This window comes from Poeciliopsis prolifica, unplaced genomic scaffold, assembly GCF_027474105.1.
Source record: "Poeciliopsis prolifica strain line A6 unplaced genomic scaffold, Auburn_PproV2 SCAFFOLD061, whole genome shotgun sequence".
Taxonomy (NCBI): domain Eukaryota; kingdom Metazoa; phylum Chordata; class Actinopteri; order Cyprinodontiformes; family Poeciliidae; genus Poeciliopsis; species Poeciliopsis prolifica.
Window position 1 is genome coordinate 2343512 of NW_026562436.1, and position 16187 is coordinate 2359698.

Sequence of the window (16187 nt, forward strand, 5' to 3'; positions counted from 1 at the left end):
CAACAACTCAAAAATACAGCCGGCACTAATACATCGAAGCCTATTAATTTGCTAGAATGTCCTAGTCGAAGTCCAGGCCCAAATTAAAATTAAGGATGCGCACAGCATTAACAAAACACCACCAAAAGACTACAGAGTTGACTCAGGGGGCTAAAATGTGTCACCCTTTTCATCTTTTGTTTTTTTTACTGGGGAGAATTTTTGAAATTTAGAACTTTTCTTCCCTCTAACAATAACGCGTTATTTAGTCTTTTACATAAAATCCAAGTAAAACGCAGTTTGTGGTCCTAACATGGCAAAATGTGAAAATATTCGCAAAAGTCTTACTTGCAAGGCACCATACATCCCACACACACACACACACACACACAACACACACACACACACACACAACACACACACACACACACACACACACACACACACACATATGTAAAATCAAAGAGACCAGCGTGAAATGGTCCATTTTAGGTCCCACCTTCAGCAGGGACTAGTAGTAAATTTGTACTTTATTGAAACAAAAAGGACAGCTTCTGTCAGTCGACATAGAAAGTGAACCCTCAGATGAGTCTGCTGCCTGAGAATCCATTGGGGTAAATATCCAAACCTTTAACATTTAGAAGATGGAAAAAACTGTCCAGACGAGAGAAACTTGTATCCGTTCCCAGAGGGAAGTTTGATGCCTCCTTTGTGGTTTGTTGGGAGACCAGCTGATGGAGCAGGTGGAGGTTTGGGCTCCATCTTGCGGTGCCCGTTGGGTCTGTCGTGGTCTTCCTGTCTGTCCGCGTGTTTCCTGCCAGACCCGTGTCTGGGCGAGAGGTTCAGCAAACCCAAAACGTCTTTCTGCACTGCACTCATTTTATGGCTCCCGCCTCGGAGCGACACCAAATGGCCGGCCGCCAACTGTTTCTGGCTGGCGCCGGCCCAGAACGTCTTCAAGTTGTGCATCGCCTGGACCTTGTTGTCCTGCTTTGTCTGGCTGAGCTCTGAAGGGTTCGTCGGGCTGGATGCTGCCGAGACGGAGCCTCCGGAAGAGTAGGAAAGGGCTGGAGACGTGGCGCTGTCGGCCGGAGAGCGAGACGGTGATATGTGGCAGCTGTAAGGCGAGCCGAAGTATTTAGGTTTGTGTTGAGCCGGCTCGTCTGAGACGACGGGCGATTTCCTCTCCTTAGCGAGGAGAGAGGAAGAAGGAGAAGAAGAGGCGGAAGTGTTGATTTTCTGTAGCGATGATGAGCGAGACGGCGGTTTGGGAGGAGTCGGGGAAGGCCTCGAATCAGAGGGATGGGGTGAAAGGTGTTTATGGACGGTAAAAGGGGATGAGCCGGCCTTCAGACTAGCCCTGCTGGGAGGTCTGCTAAACGCACTCGTCTCGGACGGCTGGAAGTCACGCGCCCCTCTGGCGGGTTTAAAGGTCGGGGTCGTGGGGGTGGACAGAGACAGTTGCCTGGAGTGAGGGTCTTCTCGGTCCCCGGCTCCTCTCAGAGACGTCACTCTGGTGTTTGCTTTCTGCAGCGTCTCCACAGCTTGCATGTGGCTGTGGGTCTCCTCCAGGATCTTCTGGGCCAGTTCGTGGGGATCCAGTTGTCCGGCGGGACCCATCCTCTCTTCTTGGGATTTGACGGTGCTGTCCGTTTCGGTGCTGGACTGGTCCGACTCGGAGCTGCTAACCTTCCCTTTAACGGTCCGTGTAGGCAATGAGCTACAGGAGATAAAGGAAATTGTCTTTAGCATGGAGCATATTTGGACACCCAACCACCCTGGAACTGTGAAAATATAATCCCCCCTATTAAGTAACAAATGAATAAGGATCAACTACATTTTCATGGTTCAGTTTCACTTGCTTCTTCTCTACCAGGGCCTCAACTCACGCTAAATCAAAACTCAAAGAAGAAGGACCAAAATTCCTTCACAGTGATATATTAGACTCACTGGCATCACTGCAAACACTTGAAGTCAGTTGTTGCTACGAAGGGTGGAACAACTCGGTTTAAAAGTCAGGGGTCAGCTTGTTACATAAATAACCCTCCATCAGCATTTTTGACTAAATTAATCCTGAACTTACATTTTTTGGGTGACCTTAGAGCTTGGCTGGTCCGGCAGCGCCAGCGGTGGAGCTTTGAGGGGGGACGTAGGCGTGCTGATGCTCCCCTTGGAGGAAACTATCAGAGTCTGGCCCACCGCAGACCCTCTGCCGGAACCACCTCTACCCTGTCGGTGTCCCGTTGGGAGCGGCAGCGTGTCGCACTCCCTGCCTGCCCGCCCCAGCGGCTCGCTGCTTATAATGGAGAATCCCTCATACTCCTCGTCCTCTCCTCCTGCAGACGCTCCTCTGTGATTGGCCAGCCTGCCTCTTGCCAGGCGCTGCGAGGAGTAGTACTGCTTCCCTGGCTCCTGTTGATGCGAGCGATGGCTGATGATGTCACTTCCCGCCGGCTCGGGCCGAGACAGGAAGCTGAGGGACGAGGCGAGGGAGCTGAGGCTGTAGACGGAGATGGCGTCGCAGGAGAGGCTGTCGGAGCAGCCGGGGGGTAAGAAGGAGGGCTGGGGAGGGTAACAGCTGAGAGCGAGGGGCAAAGACTGAGGCTGGGAAGCAGACTGGGAGGACGACAGAGACTCTAAAGACGACGAACTGTCCATGCTCAGTCGCTTGGGAAGCTCCGTGGAGTCTTGATATGGAAAGGAAGACAATAAACAGAGAAGTGTAATGTGAAAAAGTTCGAAATCATTTGATATAGCAAGAAAAACAATCACTATTCTCACCAAACAGGGCAAGAAGGGCCTGAAGGGCGAAATGCATGTTACGTCTGCTGGCCTGTTTTCCCGTCTTTAACACGACTTCCTCCTGACCGACCTCGCACAGATCAAAACCTGCAAACACAAGACGCTTAGCAGAAATTCATAAATTAAGCTTTTTGTTGGTCTTTACAAACAACAGTGGCCCTCTCTGTCAAGGTGAGGCCCTACAGATTTGATTTCTCTAGTAGCGCATTACAAGTTTCGCCATGGCTTTATTAGAAATCGCTTTGGGTTTATTTAAAATTAAACTGGTGGGGAGATGGAAAAGAAAGGAAAGGGAGAAAGGTGGGGAAAAGGTTTAAAAGGAAATAAGGAGATGGGAGTAGAGGAGAGAAAGAAGCATGAAGGAAACACAAGTCAATACACTAAAAGTCTGTCAATAGACCCGCAGAAAGGGAGAAAACAAAACGGCAACTAACATTTGAATATATGATAACAATTATAGAGTCACTGAAAAGTACAAGTTACAATTTAATACAAGATGTATCTCGTGTCAACCGCGCCTCAATGTAAAGTGTATCTGGAAAAACAGCTGAATCTGAACTCCACAAAAACTTAACTTTCCATTTTTCACACTCAGAACATGGATGTTACCTCAGTGAAGTTGGCCCCACCTTCTTCAAATGTAACAAAATTGGTGTCAAACATTTGTGCAGCAGATGTGTTTTGTTTGTGCTGCTATCAATTGGAAGAAATCAATAAGTGTTTCCAGAAATCATCAAAAGTCAACCAGCCAGTCCACATTTACAAAACCAAACTAAATACCGTGCCTATCGACTGGGCTGTGTTTGTGCGGCATTTTGTGTTTTAACCCGATTGATTGACAAAAATGTATTTTTGACCTCTGGAAACATTTATTGGCACTTTTGAAATGACAACAGCACAAACGTTTGACAACAATTTAGTCTGAGCTGGAGAAGACGTGTGGGAACTTAAATGGTTGTTTTGATCTATTACATAAAGTTCCAATAAAGTACATTGAAACTTGTGATTCCAACCAACTAAAGCCATAATGGCCACCATTTGAATCCACTTGAAGCATCAAATGGCACAAAATATGAATGATAGCATGGAAGAAAGCAGAGGTGAAGTTCAGTTTCCTCACCCAGGGCAGCCAGGAACTCATGGCAGCCCGGCAGCCTCCACAGCTGAACGCTGATCGACACCTGGATGGGAGCGAGGGGGAAGTCTTGCTCTTTGTCGCCGGACTGCAGCTGCACCAAGACCTGATGAAGCTTCAGACAGGAAGTGAGATGAAACAGGAAGCAGAAATTGATTTGATTGCGTTTTCTTTCTCCCACGATACTCCCGAAAACCGCCGACATATTTCTATTTGGAGGCATACACAGAGTCAATAGCATAAAATAAAACATCTCACTCTAAATCACACCAAATACACTTACCGTCACCACCATGCTTTTCACGGCCTTTGAGACGCAAGTGTAAGAGAAGAGGATACAAAACTTCAGCGTTTTATGCTTCACACTTTCATGTATGTATGCGTTTATGGTATCAATGAATGATAACTGGGATGCGGTTTGGTAGGAATGTCAGGATGACGTACAAGCAAAGAGTGTCTTCCCTGAACTGTCTGACCGATGTGTTTGACAGCAGGTTCAAATGTGGAAATATGAGATGAACATGTCTGGATAGAAAAGGGACGGGGATGAAAAACAAACGTCTACTGGATCTTCCATTTTCTCTGCTGTGCTGCAGGTGTGAGTCCGAAGCCCCGCCCTTCGGAGGAGGTGGCCATGGCAACCGCTTCGCTTAGATATCCAATCAACTGTTAGTGGGAATGTTGAACTCCTTCCTGTCTGCGTGTTTGTGGCTTCAGTTTAGACATGATGTGTTCTTGCAAATATGGTTAGTAGTTATCAAGAAGAAGAATAGATACCTAGTTCTGCAATAACTGTTTAGTTTTATGACATTATGGCAAGTGTTCATGGACATACATCAGCATGTCCATGAACAATAGCTGTCTGGTCTATGAAGACAATAGTCAAACAAAATTTCAACTATCAGCAACAACAGCTAACATACAATGTTTTTTTATTATTTATTTTAGCTTGAAGAAGAAGACTCTGCATGCCTTTGCTTGGATTGAACATCATTTTCTATGGGAAGATCAGCAGTTTTCTGGGAGGCTGCGGCGCCCCCTGTCCACCTGCAGGGAGCGCCGCCGAGCAGTGAATTTAAATTTAAAATCCATTTTGAATGGGAGTCAATGGATCATGGACATGCTGAAGGGACTCCTGGCCAATGAAATTCTACAACATGCATCAACATAGTCAAAGTTATGCAAATATTCAACATGTTAAAGCAACAGCAAAAATACATGCAGAGACTGAGAATGTTTTTGCACTTAGCATTGGGTTCCAGACACAGAGTCATACAGAAAGAAGTGTTCGGAAGTAATTATGATTTTCTTCTTTGTTGTTGTAGAATTTAATGAGTAAATGTTTTGTTATTTACTTGTTTGGAATCTAAACTGAAATACATGTTTGATTTATTGCTCAATTGTGTTTCAAGTCCACAATTAATAATCTATACCAACAAACTTTTAAAAACCGCCAGGAGAGGAAAGTGGTGTAGAACAGATTTCCTTTGAGAACTTTCATCAACATAATCTTGTTGGATTTTCCAGCTGGGAAAACAGATTTTTTTTCCTTTGAAAAACTATTAAAAATAAATGTTTTCTTTAATCAGACGCCACGTGAAGATGTGTGCAGCCACTGCTGTACCTTGTGAATGAGCTGTTCTCCTGCTTCAGATGTTGTGACCAGCTTACACAGAGCCTGCAGAGCTGGAGGAGTCAGACCTGCAGGGAAACATACAAGCTTTATTAGAGCTTCAACACTGAAGATTTAATGCTGACTTAAATCTGAGGCATATAGTCAATAATTTCTCAATATTGATGAAAAAGTTCAAATTCCCCTGGAAGACAAATTAACTCATAACGTGAAAAATTTCTTGGTACAAGTGGAACATTGGCAACAGCTGTGTTACCGAGCAGAGACTGCAGCGTGGTGCTGCACTGTTGTAGACGATCTCCGGGATCAGAGGTCGGGAAGAACACGGCCGCAGGGAGTCCGCCACCGCAGACGGAGACCTCCAGCCGGAAGCCCACGGCGGACAGGAGGGCCTGCCACCCGGGAATGCCCCCGACCTTAACGGGTGGAGAGGGAGACATGAGGGGAGGAGCTGCGGAGCGGGAGCACGGCCTGGCATTTATACACACACACACACACGCACACGCTCACACTCACACACACACACACACACCTTGTTCTCCACGCTTTGCTGCGACGTGTACATGGGGTTGCAGTGACCGCTCTGAATGCGCTGCAATGACTTTTCTACCTGAGGAAAGAAGTAACAAAACGTTGACGTCTTCCTTGAGATCGGCTAAATTAGACCTGTGCAGAGCCGCAAATGTCTTACAAACACAAACAAACAAACAAAAAAACTTCAAAATGCCTACTTCAGGAAATTTGCCGTCATACTTTTTGAGAAATTTATAATTTCTTAATTCAAAATTAAGAAAAACATAAAGCTTTTGCAAAAAACAAGAGGACTATGTCTCCTGTGGGATGTCAAAATTTATAGAAAATAAAAATAAAAAGTTGCATTTAAGTGTAATATCTTCTTTGCTTCTTTGCTTTGCAATTTTGCTTTGCTTTACACAAATCAGGGTCTTTTTTGTAAATGAGATGATAAATCTCAATAAGATCATTTGTACAAGTAAGGATAAAAAAATATCAGTGAAAAATAAATAAAGTAATTATGAAAATCTGGGTTTCAGTATTGATACCCAATATGTTGCTGCTGTGGTCGACAGTTGATACTGACATTATACACTTATTTCACTACTGCTTTGACACCTTTGGGGAAAAAAGAAAATAACAAAAAAACAAGCAGGAAGACCCTAACAAGATAAACGATAGAAATCAGATCCTTATATAAGCCCAGACGTATTTATCAACAGATACCAATATGCTAACAAATCATTAATATTGACAAATACAGACATATATTGGTATTGGCCATATATATTACGCGTCCTTAAAATAAAAAAGAGACATAGTTTCCAAATTGCAAATGCTCAAACCAGAGATTCTTATTAAATTTATATTTGAAAAAAGTGTTAAAATAATAATCTGCCAACATTTGCTTCCTAATCTACCAGTGACAATCCAGTCTGTCTGAGTGTTATTATTTAATGCCACCGCTGCTTCCACTGACTTATTTTCTGTTTTTAGGGGTTTTTGTTTTTGCACACTTTAGTTCAAACAAACATCTCTAGCTGCAGACGTGCAACAGAAGCTCACCAGGTGCAGCAGCACCCTGAGGGCGTCCCTGGCTTTCTCTGGGTACTGCAGGATCTCCGTCAGGGCCTGTCCCACCAGTGACATGGGGCTGTTCAGCTTCACATCGCTGCCTATCAGCAGGTAACCTGGAGGAAGGACGAAACGCAGCAGGGCGGCAGAGATTAATCATCAAGAATGATTTATTCTTTTTTTAATTATATCTTTATTGTTTCCCAAGAAAGTATCATCTACATCACAGTGGGCATTTACATCTCCAAATTAACTTCAACATTTGAAATGAGATGCACAAGTAAACCATTGCCTCACAACAGTAACATCAAAAGTGTAACTACACTTCCATGAGAAAGATTTTAAAGTGATTACAAAGAAAGAAAGAGTAAAAAAAAGAAACTGAGGAAAAAATAAACACAAAAAACCCCCACAAAAATATAAATTAACTACAAAGTATAGCTATCGTTGGAGTGGATTGTCAAGGACGTTCAGCAGGCCAACAGGTCTGGTCTTTAAAGATAAAATCAGGTCTGTTAGGCTGTACATAGTTCACACATATCTGCCACAAGTGATCAAATTGTTCAGTCCTGTGATTGAGAGAAGCTGCTATTTTTCCCATTTTATATTAAATGTTATGTCAATCCAGTCATTTAAAGTTGGTTTATTGTGTGATAACCATTTTTTTTGTAACGTTACTTGCTGTTAATAATATAGTCATCAAATATTTGCTGCTTTTTGTGGCTTCTTGAGGAATTATTCCACAATACATGAACTTGAACTCCAAGGGAATATCCTGCTTAAAAATATCTTGTAAGGACTTAATAATCTCTTTCCAATATTCTTTTATAATTGGGCATTCCCAGAAGACGTGGTAATGGTTTGCGTTTTGATTTCTACATTTTCTCCAACATACTAGAGGATTTCCATCATAGTGACATTTCTGGGCCAGTGTAATAAAAAATCTTACCAGATTCCTCCATCCAGATTCTTGCCATTGCAGTGGTTTATTATATGTCCATTGATATCTCCACATTATTGTCCATTTTTCCTCAGTCATTGTTAAATTGCCCTCTCTTTCCCATCTTGCTTTGATATGTAAAGTAGATTTTTTTTAAATCTATTAGGTTTTTATAGATAAGCAAGTTAATTTTCCCTTTAATTTTTGATATATAGGCATTAATAAAGATTTCCATTAAGTTTACATTCTTATCAGTAATTGGTTTAAGTTTTAAGTTAACAAAATTTCTTATTTGTAAATATCGATAAAAGTCCTGTTTGTCCAAAGAATATTTTCTCTTAACTGTTTCGAAGTCATTTCAGATGTTGTTCATTAATGTGCATAGAGCAGTGATTCCCCTGGATGTCCAGTCCTTAAACCTGCCGTCCAGTTTATTTTGTGTGAAGTCAGAGTCAATCCTTTTATGACTGCTAAGTCATTTCCTAGTGCATTTTTTTAACAATAGTTTTCCATGCTGTAAGGGTTGTTTTTACCCACCGGTTATCTATATCTTTTATGAAAGTTTGTAGATTTGCATCAGCTAGAACTGCCTGTACAGGAATGGGTGTTGCCTTGGTTTCAACAGTTTTCCATCGAGCCTTATATGTTGGGTCGCAACAATATATCAGTGTTTTTGCTTGAGCTGCTAAATAATAATATCTAAGGGAAGGAAACCCCCAACCTCCCATTTTCTTTTCCAGTTGTAAAACTTTATATCCAATTCTCTGTCTTTTGATTTGTCTCATTCTTGATGAGATAAATCATGGAGAAGGGACCTGCCTAATCCAAGGCAAAACTACATACAAATGTAACTACAAATATATATATGAATAATTGTATTTTGGCTGTCGAATTGATGCAAAATTAAACTCTGATAGTTAGACATAATTGTGCATTATACTAACCTAATTAAAGGTTCCAGTTTCAAGTGTGTGTGGCATTTTGTGATGATGTGGATGTTAATCAGGGCTTTGAAACTGAACAACATTAAAGCTTTTAAGTGAGTTAACTGCAGGGTCTGTAATTAATTCATTCATTAAAACCATACATCAACAAAATAAGCAACATTTTCAATTATAAAATTATTGAATAACTACATATATATGAGCTCATCTACATGAGCATGTATTGCTTTTACTCTGTAACTTAGACCAAATATTTAGTTAGCCAACTAAATATCTTATTGGAAGCTAAATAGTTAGTTTGGAGATAAACGTTTAGTCTCAATAACATATTAAAAAGAATAAATACTTTGGTTGCAAGTTAACAATTTTGCTTGGAGGACCAAATTAAAATTGTAGTAAGTTAAGTATTTCATTTGAAACTAAATATTTAGTCTTTTGTCAAAATAACATTGAAAATAATAAATATCTTAAATATATATTTAGAGAGCTAAATATTTATTTTGAAGCTAAATATTTAGCTCTGAAATAAATACTTAGCCCAGTATAAATAATATTTATACATAGTAAATATTAGTATTTAGCTTAATATAAAACTTATCTGCAAATTCATACAATAGCTGAGTCTTAAGAACCTCTATTCAGTCACTGTTGACTAAAAAAATTGACGTTAAATTAAGCTGATACTGAAGAACTGAACCAATAACATGGTGAAAATATGACTTTGAAACATGAACTCCCATTTTTTCCCTCTTATGGCTAAATAACTCAAATTACTGATGTCAAATTTTGACTGTAAACTTTGAAAAATGGCCTTTATGTAACTGTGTCTCCATGAGGAACTCAGTTCACTTTTGCACAACTTGAGAGCAAGCAGCTGCCTGCACACAGAACAGAGGCTGACTTGAGATGGTTTCAGCATTCCACCAGAAATCAGTGGACGTTTTATTCTTTTCGCTCACCGGCCCAGTTGGAGGGGTGTGAGAAGTGCGTGCTGCTCTGCAGGCTCCTCATGGCCTCCGTCAGGGCCACGCTGGCTTTGCTGCCGTTCAGCAGCGCCGTGTAGAACGTGTGCATGAAGAGCTTGGAAGCGGCGACCTGCACCGGCCACAGGGAGACGCACACACACTGAGCGCCTGCGGCCAAGAAGGCCCGGGTCAGACCCACCACTCCGTCGGCCGTCACTCTACAGCTGGACTCAGGGTACGACCTGAAACAACACAGGAGTCAGATGTCATTTGAATGCCTCTGCAGAGGTGGGCGGGTTGACCCCAAAATCAAGGAAGAGTAGAAAATTACTGAAGTAGAACAAAGACGTACAGCATAGTAAACATGCTCCAAAAAAGTTCCTCCAGTAAATGTGACTAGTTACTATCAAACATCAATACCTCAGAACCACCAGCTTGACCGAGAGGCACAGGTCCAGGATGTCGGCGGCAGTGAGGAGGAAGTCGTGGAGCGGCGCGCTGTCGCACACGCTCTCCACTCCGCAAACACTCTCCCCGTCCTCGCTTCTCTCATCCGCTCCTCGGAGTCTCTCTGGGCTGCTGTGACTCTTGGGAAACAAACGCTCGACCCTCCCCTCCTGGTCCGCGCCGTCCGCCAACGCCGCCGTCCCGCGCGCAACGTTCTCCTGCGGCCCGTCGCTGCGCTCGTGGTTGGGGGACAGGACGATGGCGGCCAGCTTCCAGGATGTGTGCGTCGCAAAGTGAACGCACTCGGCCTGACTCATCGCCGCTAAGACGCGCTCCTTGGTGGCGTTTGCCCCGGTGAGGGGGTGACAGCCCAGCTGTTCCCCCAAAGACAGAGCCTCATCTTGGGCCGAGGGTAAAGGCCCCCACAGCCAGCGGTCCATGACGCTGGGAGGCAGGTGAGGGGCCCCGACCACGGCGGCCACTGAGCCTCCATCAGGACACAGCAGGGGGCCGCTGGGGCGAGGGTGAGGCTGCAGGGAGAACGCACAAACAATGACGCTTATCGTTGTTGTTGTTTTTAACAAAAAGAAGATGAATCTCCAAAAAAACAAAAGGGAACAATAAAGATTCCAAAAGTGTATACAAAAGTTTTAAAGTTTTAAAGGCGTCAAAAGAATGCAGTTCAGCTGCAGGTCCTGTCAACTCATTACTGACCTCTGACACACAGTCGCTGTGTCTCAATATTGCGCTCATATTGAAAAAAAAATACAATTTCACTATTGCTATGTTTTTGTTAAATACAAAACACAATTAAAATCACATGTAAATAAGTTCGTTCACATTTTAAGTCATTAAGATTCATGACGCAGTGTCATTATCCAACCACTTCCTGTTGCCTTCTTTGTCATTTCCGCCAGTAGTGACATCTGGTTGTTGATTGCGCGATTTGTGACGCAAAAAAAAAAAAAGTGTTTCTATTGCAGTTTTGCTAAATGCAATACTTCCAATAGGACCAAAAAAACCCACTTCATCCTAGCGCAAAATCCTTTTATTGAAAAATATAATTCTTTCTTCAAATTTCCATCAAGCAAATATATTTTCATAATCCCAGTTTGTGTATTTTGTGGTCAATGAAAATGCAGCTAATGTGTCTAAAGAGAGATTAAAGGGCATGTAAACCAATCAGTCCCACGAAGCAGACATTTGACATGAACAAGCATAACAATACACAATACTAAAGAAAACATGAATGTGTTGAAAACGCATTCTTTTATTCAGCACTTTAAAACTTTTCTGTATATTTTTGGGGTGCTGGTTATTCCCAGTTTTTGGAGTTCTTCAAAACTGACCACCCATTTTCCCCCATTCTTTTTTTTTTTCTTTTTTACATCAGAGTTGTGGCTCTACTGCCCTCCTCAGGATAAAGGGCCTACCTTGCTTGCAGCCTCCAGGCTGGCTAGAGACGGCACAGAAATGATGTTAAACCTTTCATACAGGTACTCATTGGAAGAGCTGCCTTTGAGCAAGGCAAAGGGGATCAGGTACAATTCTCCCTCCAGAACTACCACGAGCTGCCTGTTCCTGCCAACAGGTCCACTGCTGTGCATCAGACCCTGCAGCAGAAACATTAAAGACGTAGAAAAACAAAACATGAAAGCTCAACATTCACATGAAAGAATAACAGAAAAAGGAGCCGCTTCACACACACACACACACACACACACACACACACACACACACACACACACACACACACACACACACACACCCCTTCCATTGGAGCGATGAGTAAGTCGTAGAGGGCTCGTAGCGGAGGTTTGCCAACGATAGACGTTCGGCAAACAGGAGATAAACCGTCTGTCACTGGAGACACGGTGGTACTGTAAAGGCTCGTCATGCTCCGACAGCTCCTGTTGGAGGACATTTACATAAAACAGAGAATATACGGACCTAACAGGATCACAAATGAGCTTTCATTGAGAGTTAGAGTTCAGACTGCTGGGCCTATGAAGGTTTGCCCAGTAATTACACCCAGCAGCTCCCCCTGTTGGAGGAGAGACTTCATTTTCCATGTGAGGAAAATAACAAGAGACAAATCGGCCCAAATTTCCTTCACTTTGGGTGGTGAAACTGATCTTCTCTAACATCAGTCATCCCACTGCTGTCAACTTAGCAACTGCGTCGCCATACTTAGCGACTTTTAAGATGAAACAAAAAATCTGTATTGACCAAAATTGGAATCAGCAGGTCAGGCTTTTTAAGGATCGGTGATCGGCCAGAAAACTGAAATCGGTGCACCTCTAATGATAACATATTAAAAGATTTCCAGCATGGTATATAAAACAACAACAACAAAAGGTACAAGTTATTACCCCGGAGTATTAGACCAGTTTGGATATATAAAAAAAAAAAAAAATTCTCCCTTAAAGAAGTTTCTTTTTTTTTGTTACAAATATTTCAGATTGTGCTACAAATTTTAGTGTTTAACATTGAAATGTTTTTATTGTAAATACACAAATGTACCAAAATTAAAAATGATACATAAATAAATAAAGTAGTACTGTTGCAAATTTTAATATCAGAAAAGGAGAACCTGACTGAAACCTGAAAGCGGTTCAGACCGAAGGATTTTATGTGAAAGAAGCACGTAACTCATAAACTAACCAGTTCACACATGTTTTGCTGTGGGTTTGATTTCTGCCTCACCTGTGGCATCAACAAATCTGCTCATTACAGCACAAAACACCTAAATGCATTTTTGCTGGAGTTACTGCCTGTGAGCGAAAAGCCGTCGTTAAAAGCTGAAGTGGAACCTGTTGAAGCGGTTGTTTCTGGACACCATGCGGAGGTAGCCGGTCGGATCGGCGGTGGAGGCCAGATTGTTGTTCAGCTCCTCAAACTGTTGCTCCAGCAGATCTCCAGCTTCGCTCCCCGTCTCACTGCCGGAGCACACTCTGAAAACATAGATTCAAAACGTAGATCTATTTATGCTCAATACTTGCCAAAACTGTGCCCGACACTAGGGGGCACCCACTCCACTCTAGATAAACAATCAGTCCATGTGTAGTTTATTTGGCCTGTAACCAGAGTTGGGAAGTAACTAGTTATATTTACTCAGTTACAGTTACTCAAGGAACTTATTGGAAAAAAATATATATGTTTCAGTAACTTTATTATGAAGTATCTGTACTCTCACGCGAGTAACATTTTTGAATTTTCTACCCACAACATGTTTTAACCAAAAACTCACCAGACTCAGACACACACCTGCAGTTTTTGTTAAAGTTTCCTAAGTTTTTTTTATCAAAAGAAATTGATTTGGATTTTTTTGTTTTGTTTGTTTTTTGCTTGATTTTATTTTTTTTCTCACTTATATGAATTATTGTCATTTTGGTCATTTTTCGACTTAACTTTTTATTTTGGTCCTTTTGATGATCTCATTTTTAAATATTAAATGATTGATAATTTGATCAGTTCCTCAGTACTTGAGAAGAGTTTTTCCAAATACTGTTTTACTCTTTCTCAAGTCATCGCTTGAACGAACTTTTCATTTTTACTTCAGTAAAAATATGTTGAAGGAGTTCTACTCTTGAGTACAGTCTTACTCTACCCACTTCTGGCTGTAACGACTTTGTTTCATCCTGAGGTCATGCCGCCCTGGACAGGAAGTCACATCAGCAAATCACCTGAATCCATTTTCATAGGAATCTATTTATGGAGCAAAACTTCTGATTTCTGATTGATCTGTCGCTGCATCAGCCTCTACCTGCTGTGATGGCTGTCCACTCCCAGAGCCTCTCTGGCGTTGCAGATGTACTGATCCAGAGACACGGGGCCCCCACCGTGCGGGCTCCCGCCGCCGTCCTGGAACTCAGGGGCCTCGGGCCCCGCCTCTCCCAGGTGCGCCTCGTTGAACTTCACGATACCTGTCACAGGGTTCAGGAAGGACACGGGACAAGTTTGAGCAGCTTGTTTACCTGACATGAAACAGAGCTGGGGAGTTCATGTTTTTGCACCAGACTAGGGGTCCCCGACCTTCATCACGCCGTGGCCCCCAAACGGCTTCAGCTTCTGGCCGGGGAAACACTTAACCAACCCACAGACGATGCTACACAATGTGTCAAGAAACATTTTACCCTCACTATGTCAAAATGTTATGCCTTTATTAATTAAATGTTACACATATTACCAGATCAAACATTTCCACCATGGAGCTAAATTTGGGCCATAAAGTTTGTTCAGAGGGAAAAAAGTTTGAAACTGAAAACACTTTTACTTTCAAATCTTTTATTCAGTTTCAAAAAATGTTTCTTTTGAAGAAACTTTTTGTTTGTCCAAAACAAAAAGTATGTCATATTTTTATATTAATCTCACCAAATTGTATTCATTTTATTTCTCCACAGCAGGGCTACTGGGTGGTTCCTTCTGTGTTTCTATCAGAAATGTTTATATTTCTAAATTAAACTTCATAGATTTGACCGGCAGCCAATCAGAAGGTCGGGCGTGGCAAACAACAATTTAATAAATTTTCCTTCTGTGGAAAAAGGCTGTTTGTTTTCTATCTTTCATCTCCATCTTCAATGTGTTATTTTGACTCACAGTTTATTATGATGACTAAAAGAATAGATCATAGTTGCATAAAAATGTTTATGATTTAAATTTTTTTTAAATATTTAAAAGTAGAATTTGGTCATCACTGTACGAGAGGGTGCCATTAAAATCCTAAACAAAACAAATACCGTATGGTTAATCTGAATAAAGTTGTTGTTTCAACTGTATTGGCGCAATCAAAATGCGAAGATCTTACAAGAAAAGACAGACTTGCAACATATCTTAGCCGGTTTTGTGTGGACTCAGCTGCGTACCTGCGCCTGGAGATATAAGCCAGCTGTAGAGAAAGCCTCCAGCCAGCGAATAGTAGAGGATCAGCGCCTTCTGACCGTTGACCGTCTCCAGGATGTGCTCCACGGTGACCGGGATGTAAGGGTCGGTGCCGGATGCTTGCCTGCTTCCTCTCTGACGTTCCACCAGCAGATCGGCGAACGCTCGAGTGCGCCCCCGCTCCGCTATGGCCAGAGCCTCGTCGTGCCGCCCTGGAAGGACGGACCAGCGCACGAAAATGGATAAAACAAGCTTTGGTGCAAATTATATCCCATATTTGAAAATAATAGTAATATTAATAACAAAAAGCCAGAGAAGGGTGAAACATTTCACCTAGGCTGACGAGGACTCTCTGGAGAGCCTGGTACGAGCTGGTTTGCAGATCAAACAAGGACAGCTTGTAATCCAGGTTGTGTTGCGTCTCATGGCGGATTGTCTCGAACAACGCAGAAGCTCTGTACAACTGAAACGAAACAAAACAATCCAACAATCAGACATGTGCAAACCCTCCACTGAAAACTTCACATTCAGAACTTAATTCACATGCTTTTCTTTCACATTCATTATATTGTCTGTTTTTTTTTGCAAAAGTATTTCAAGCAGAACTTACTTATCTCAAAGGGTTAAAATCTCAGTATCCCTGCAGTTACACTGCTAACCACTAGGTGGTGCCAGCACACAACCTGGCTGATTTGCAACTATTGAATCTGACAAGAAAGTCTTCATAAACTCAGAAATGATCAATTAACGCAGCAACTAGAAATTGGTGAGGAAAAGAAGTATCAAAATAAAAAGTGCTGAAATGTGCGGCTGATCAGTACTGGATGAGTGTTTGACCCTCTGCTATTACTGTTTCATTTTTCAGTTTCCTAAC

The 16187-nt window shown here is 42.2% G+C and overlaps 1 protein-coding gene across 2 annotated transcripts in view; it reads right to left on the bottom strand.

Annotated features, from left to right (window-relative positions):
* Nucleotides 1-463: 463 nt before the first annotated feature.
* The window catches only part of ttc28 (tetratricopeptide repeat domain 28), a 100534-nt gene continuing 84810 nt past the window's right edge, over nucleotides 464-16187 (bottom strand). For both annotated transcript variants that reach the window (XM_055060736.1, XM_055060737.1), the window contains 17 exons: nucleotides 15647-15776; nucleotides 15298-15525; nucleotides 14199-14358; nucleotides 13246-13386; nucleotides 12201-12342; nucleotides 11866-12045; nucleotides 10406-10962; nucleotides 9980-10227; nucleotides 7128-7252; nucleotides 6082-6159; nucleotides 5806-5965; nucleotides 5541-5617; nucleotides 4200-4223; nucleotides 3902-4031; nucleotides 2761-2868; nucleotides 2063-2666; nucleotides 464-1699 (listed from right to left, as the gene is read on the bottom strand). In XM_055060736.1, the coding sequence (XP_054916711.1) occupies nucleotides 610-1699; nucleotides 2063-2666; nucleotides 2761-2868; nucleotides 3902-4031; nucleotides 4200-4223; nucleotides 5541-5617; nucleotides 5806-5965; nucleotides 6082-6159; nucleotides 7128-7252; nucleotides 9980-10227; nucleotides 10406-10962; nucleotides 11866-12045; nucleotides 12201-12342; nucleotides 13246-13386; nucleotides 14199-14358; nucleotides 15298-15525; nucleotides 15647-15776 (4182 nt within the window). In that variant the 3' untranslated portion in view covers nucleotides 464-609. The remainder of the gene's footprint in view (nucleotides 1700-2062; nucleotides 2667-2760; nucleotides 2869-3901; nucleotides 4032-4199; nucleotides 4224-5540; nucleotides 5618-5805; nucleotides 5966-6081; nucleotides 6160-7127; nucleotides 7253-9979; nucleotides 10228-10405; nucleotides 10963-11865; nucleotides 12046-12200; nucleotides 12343-13245; nucleotides 13387-14198; nucleotides 14359-15297; nucleotides 15526-15646; nucleotides 15777-16187) is intronic.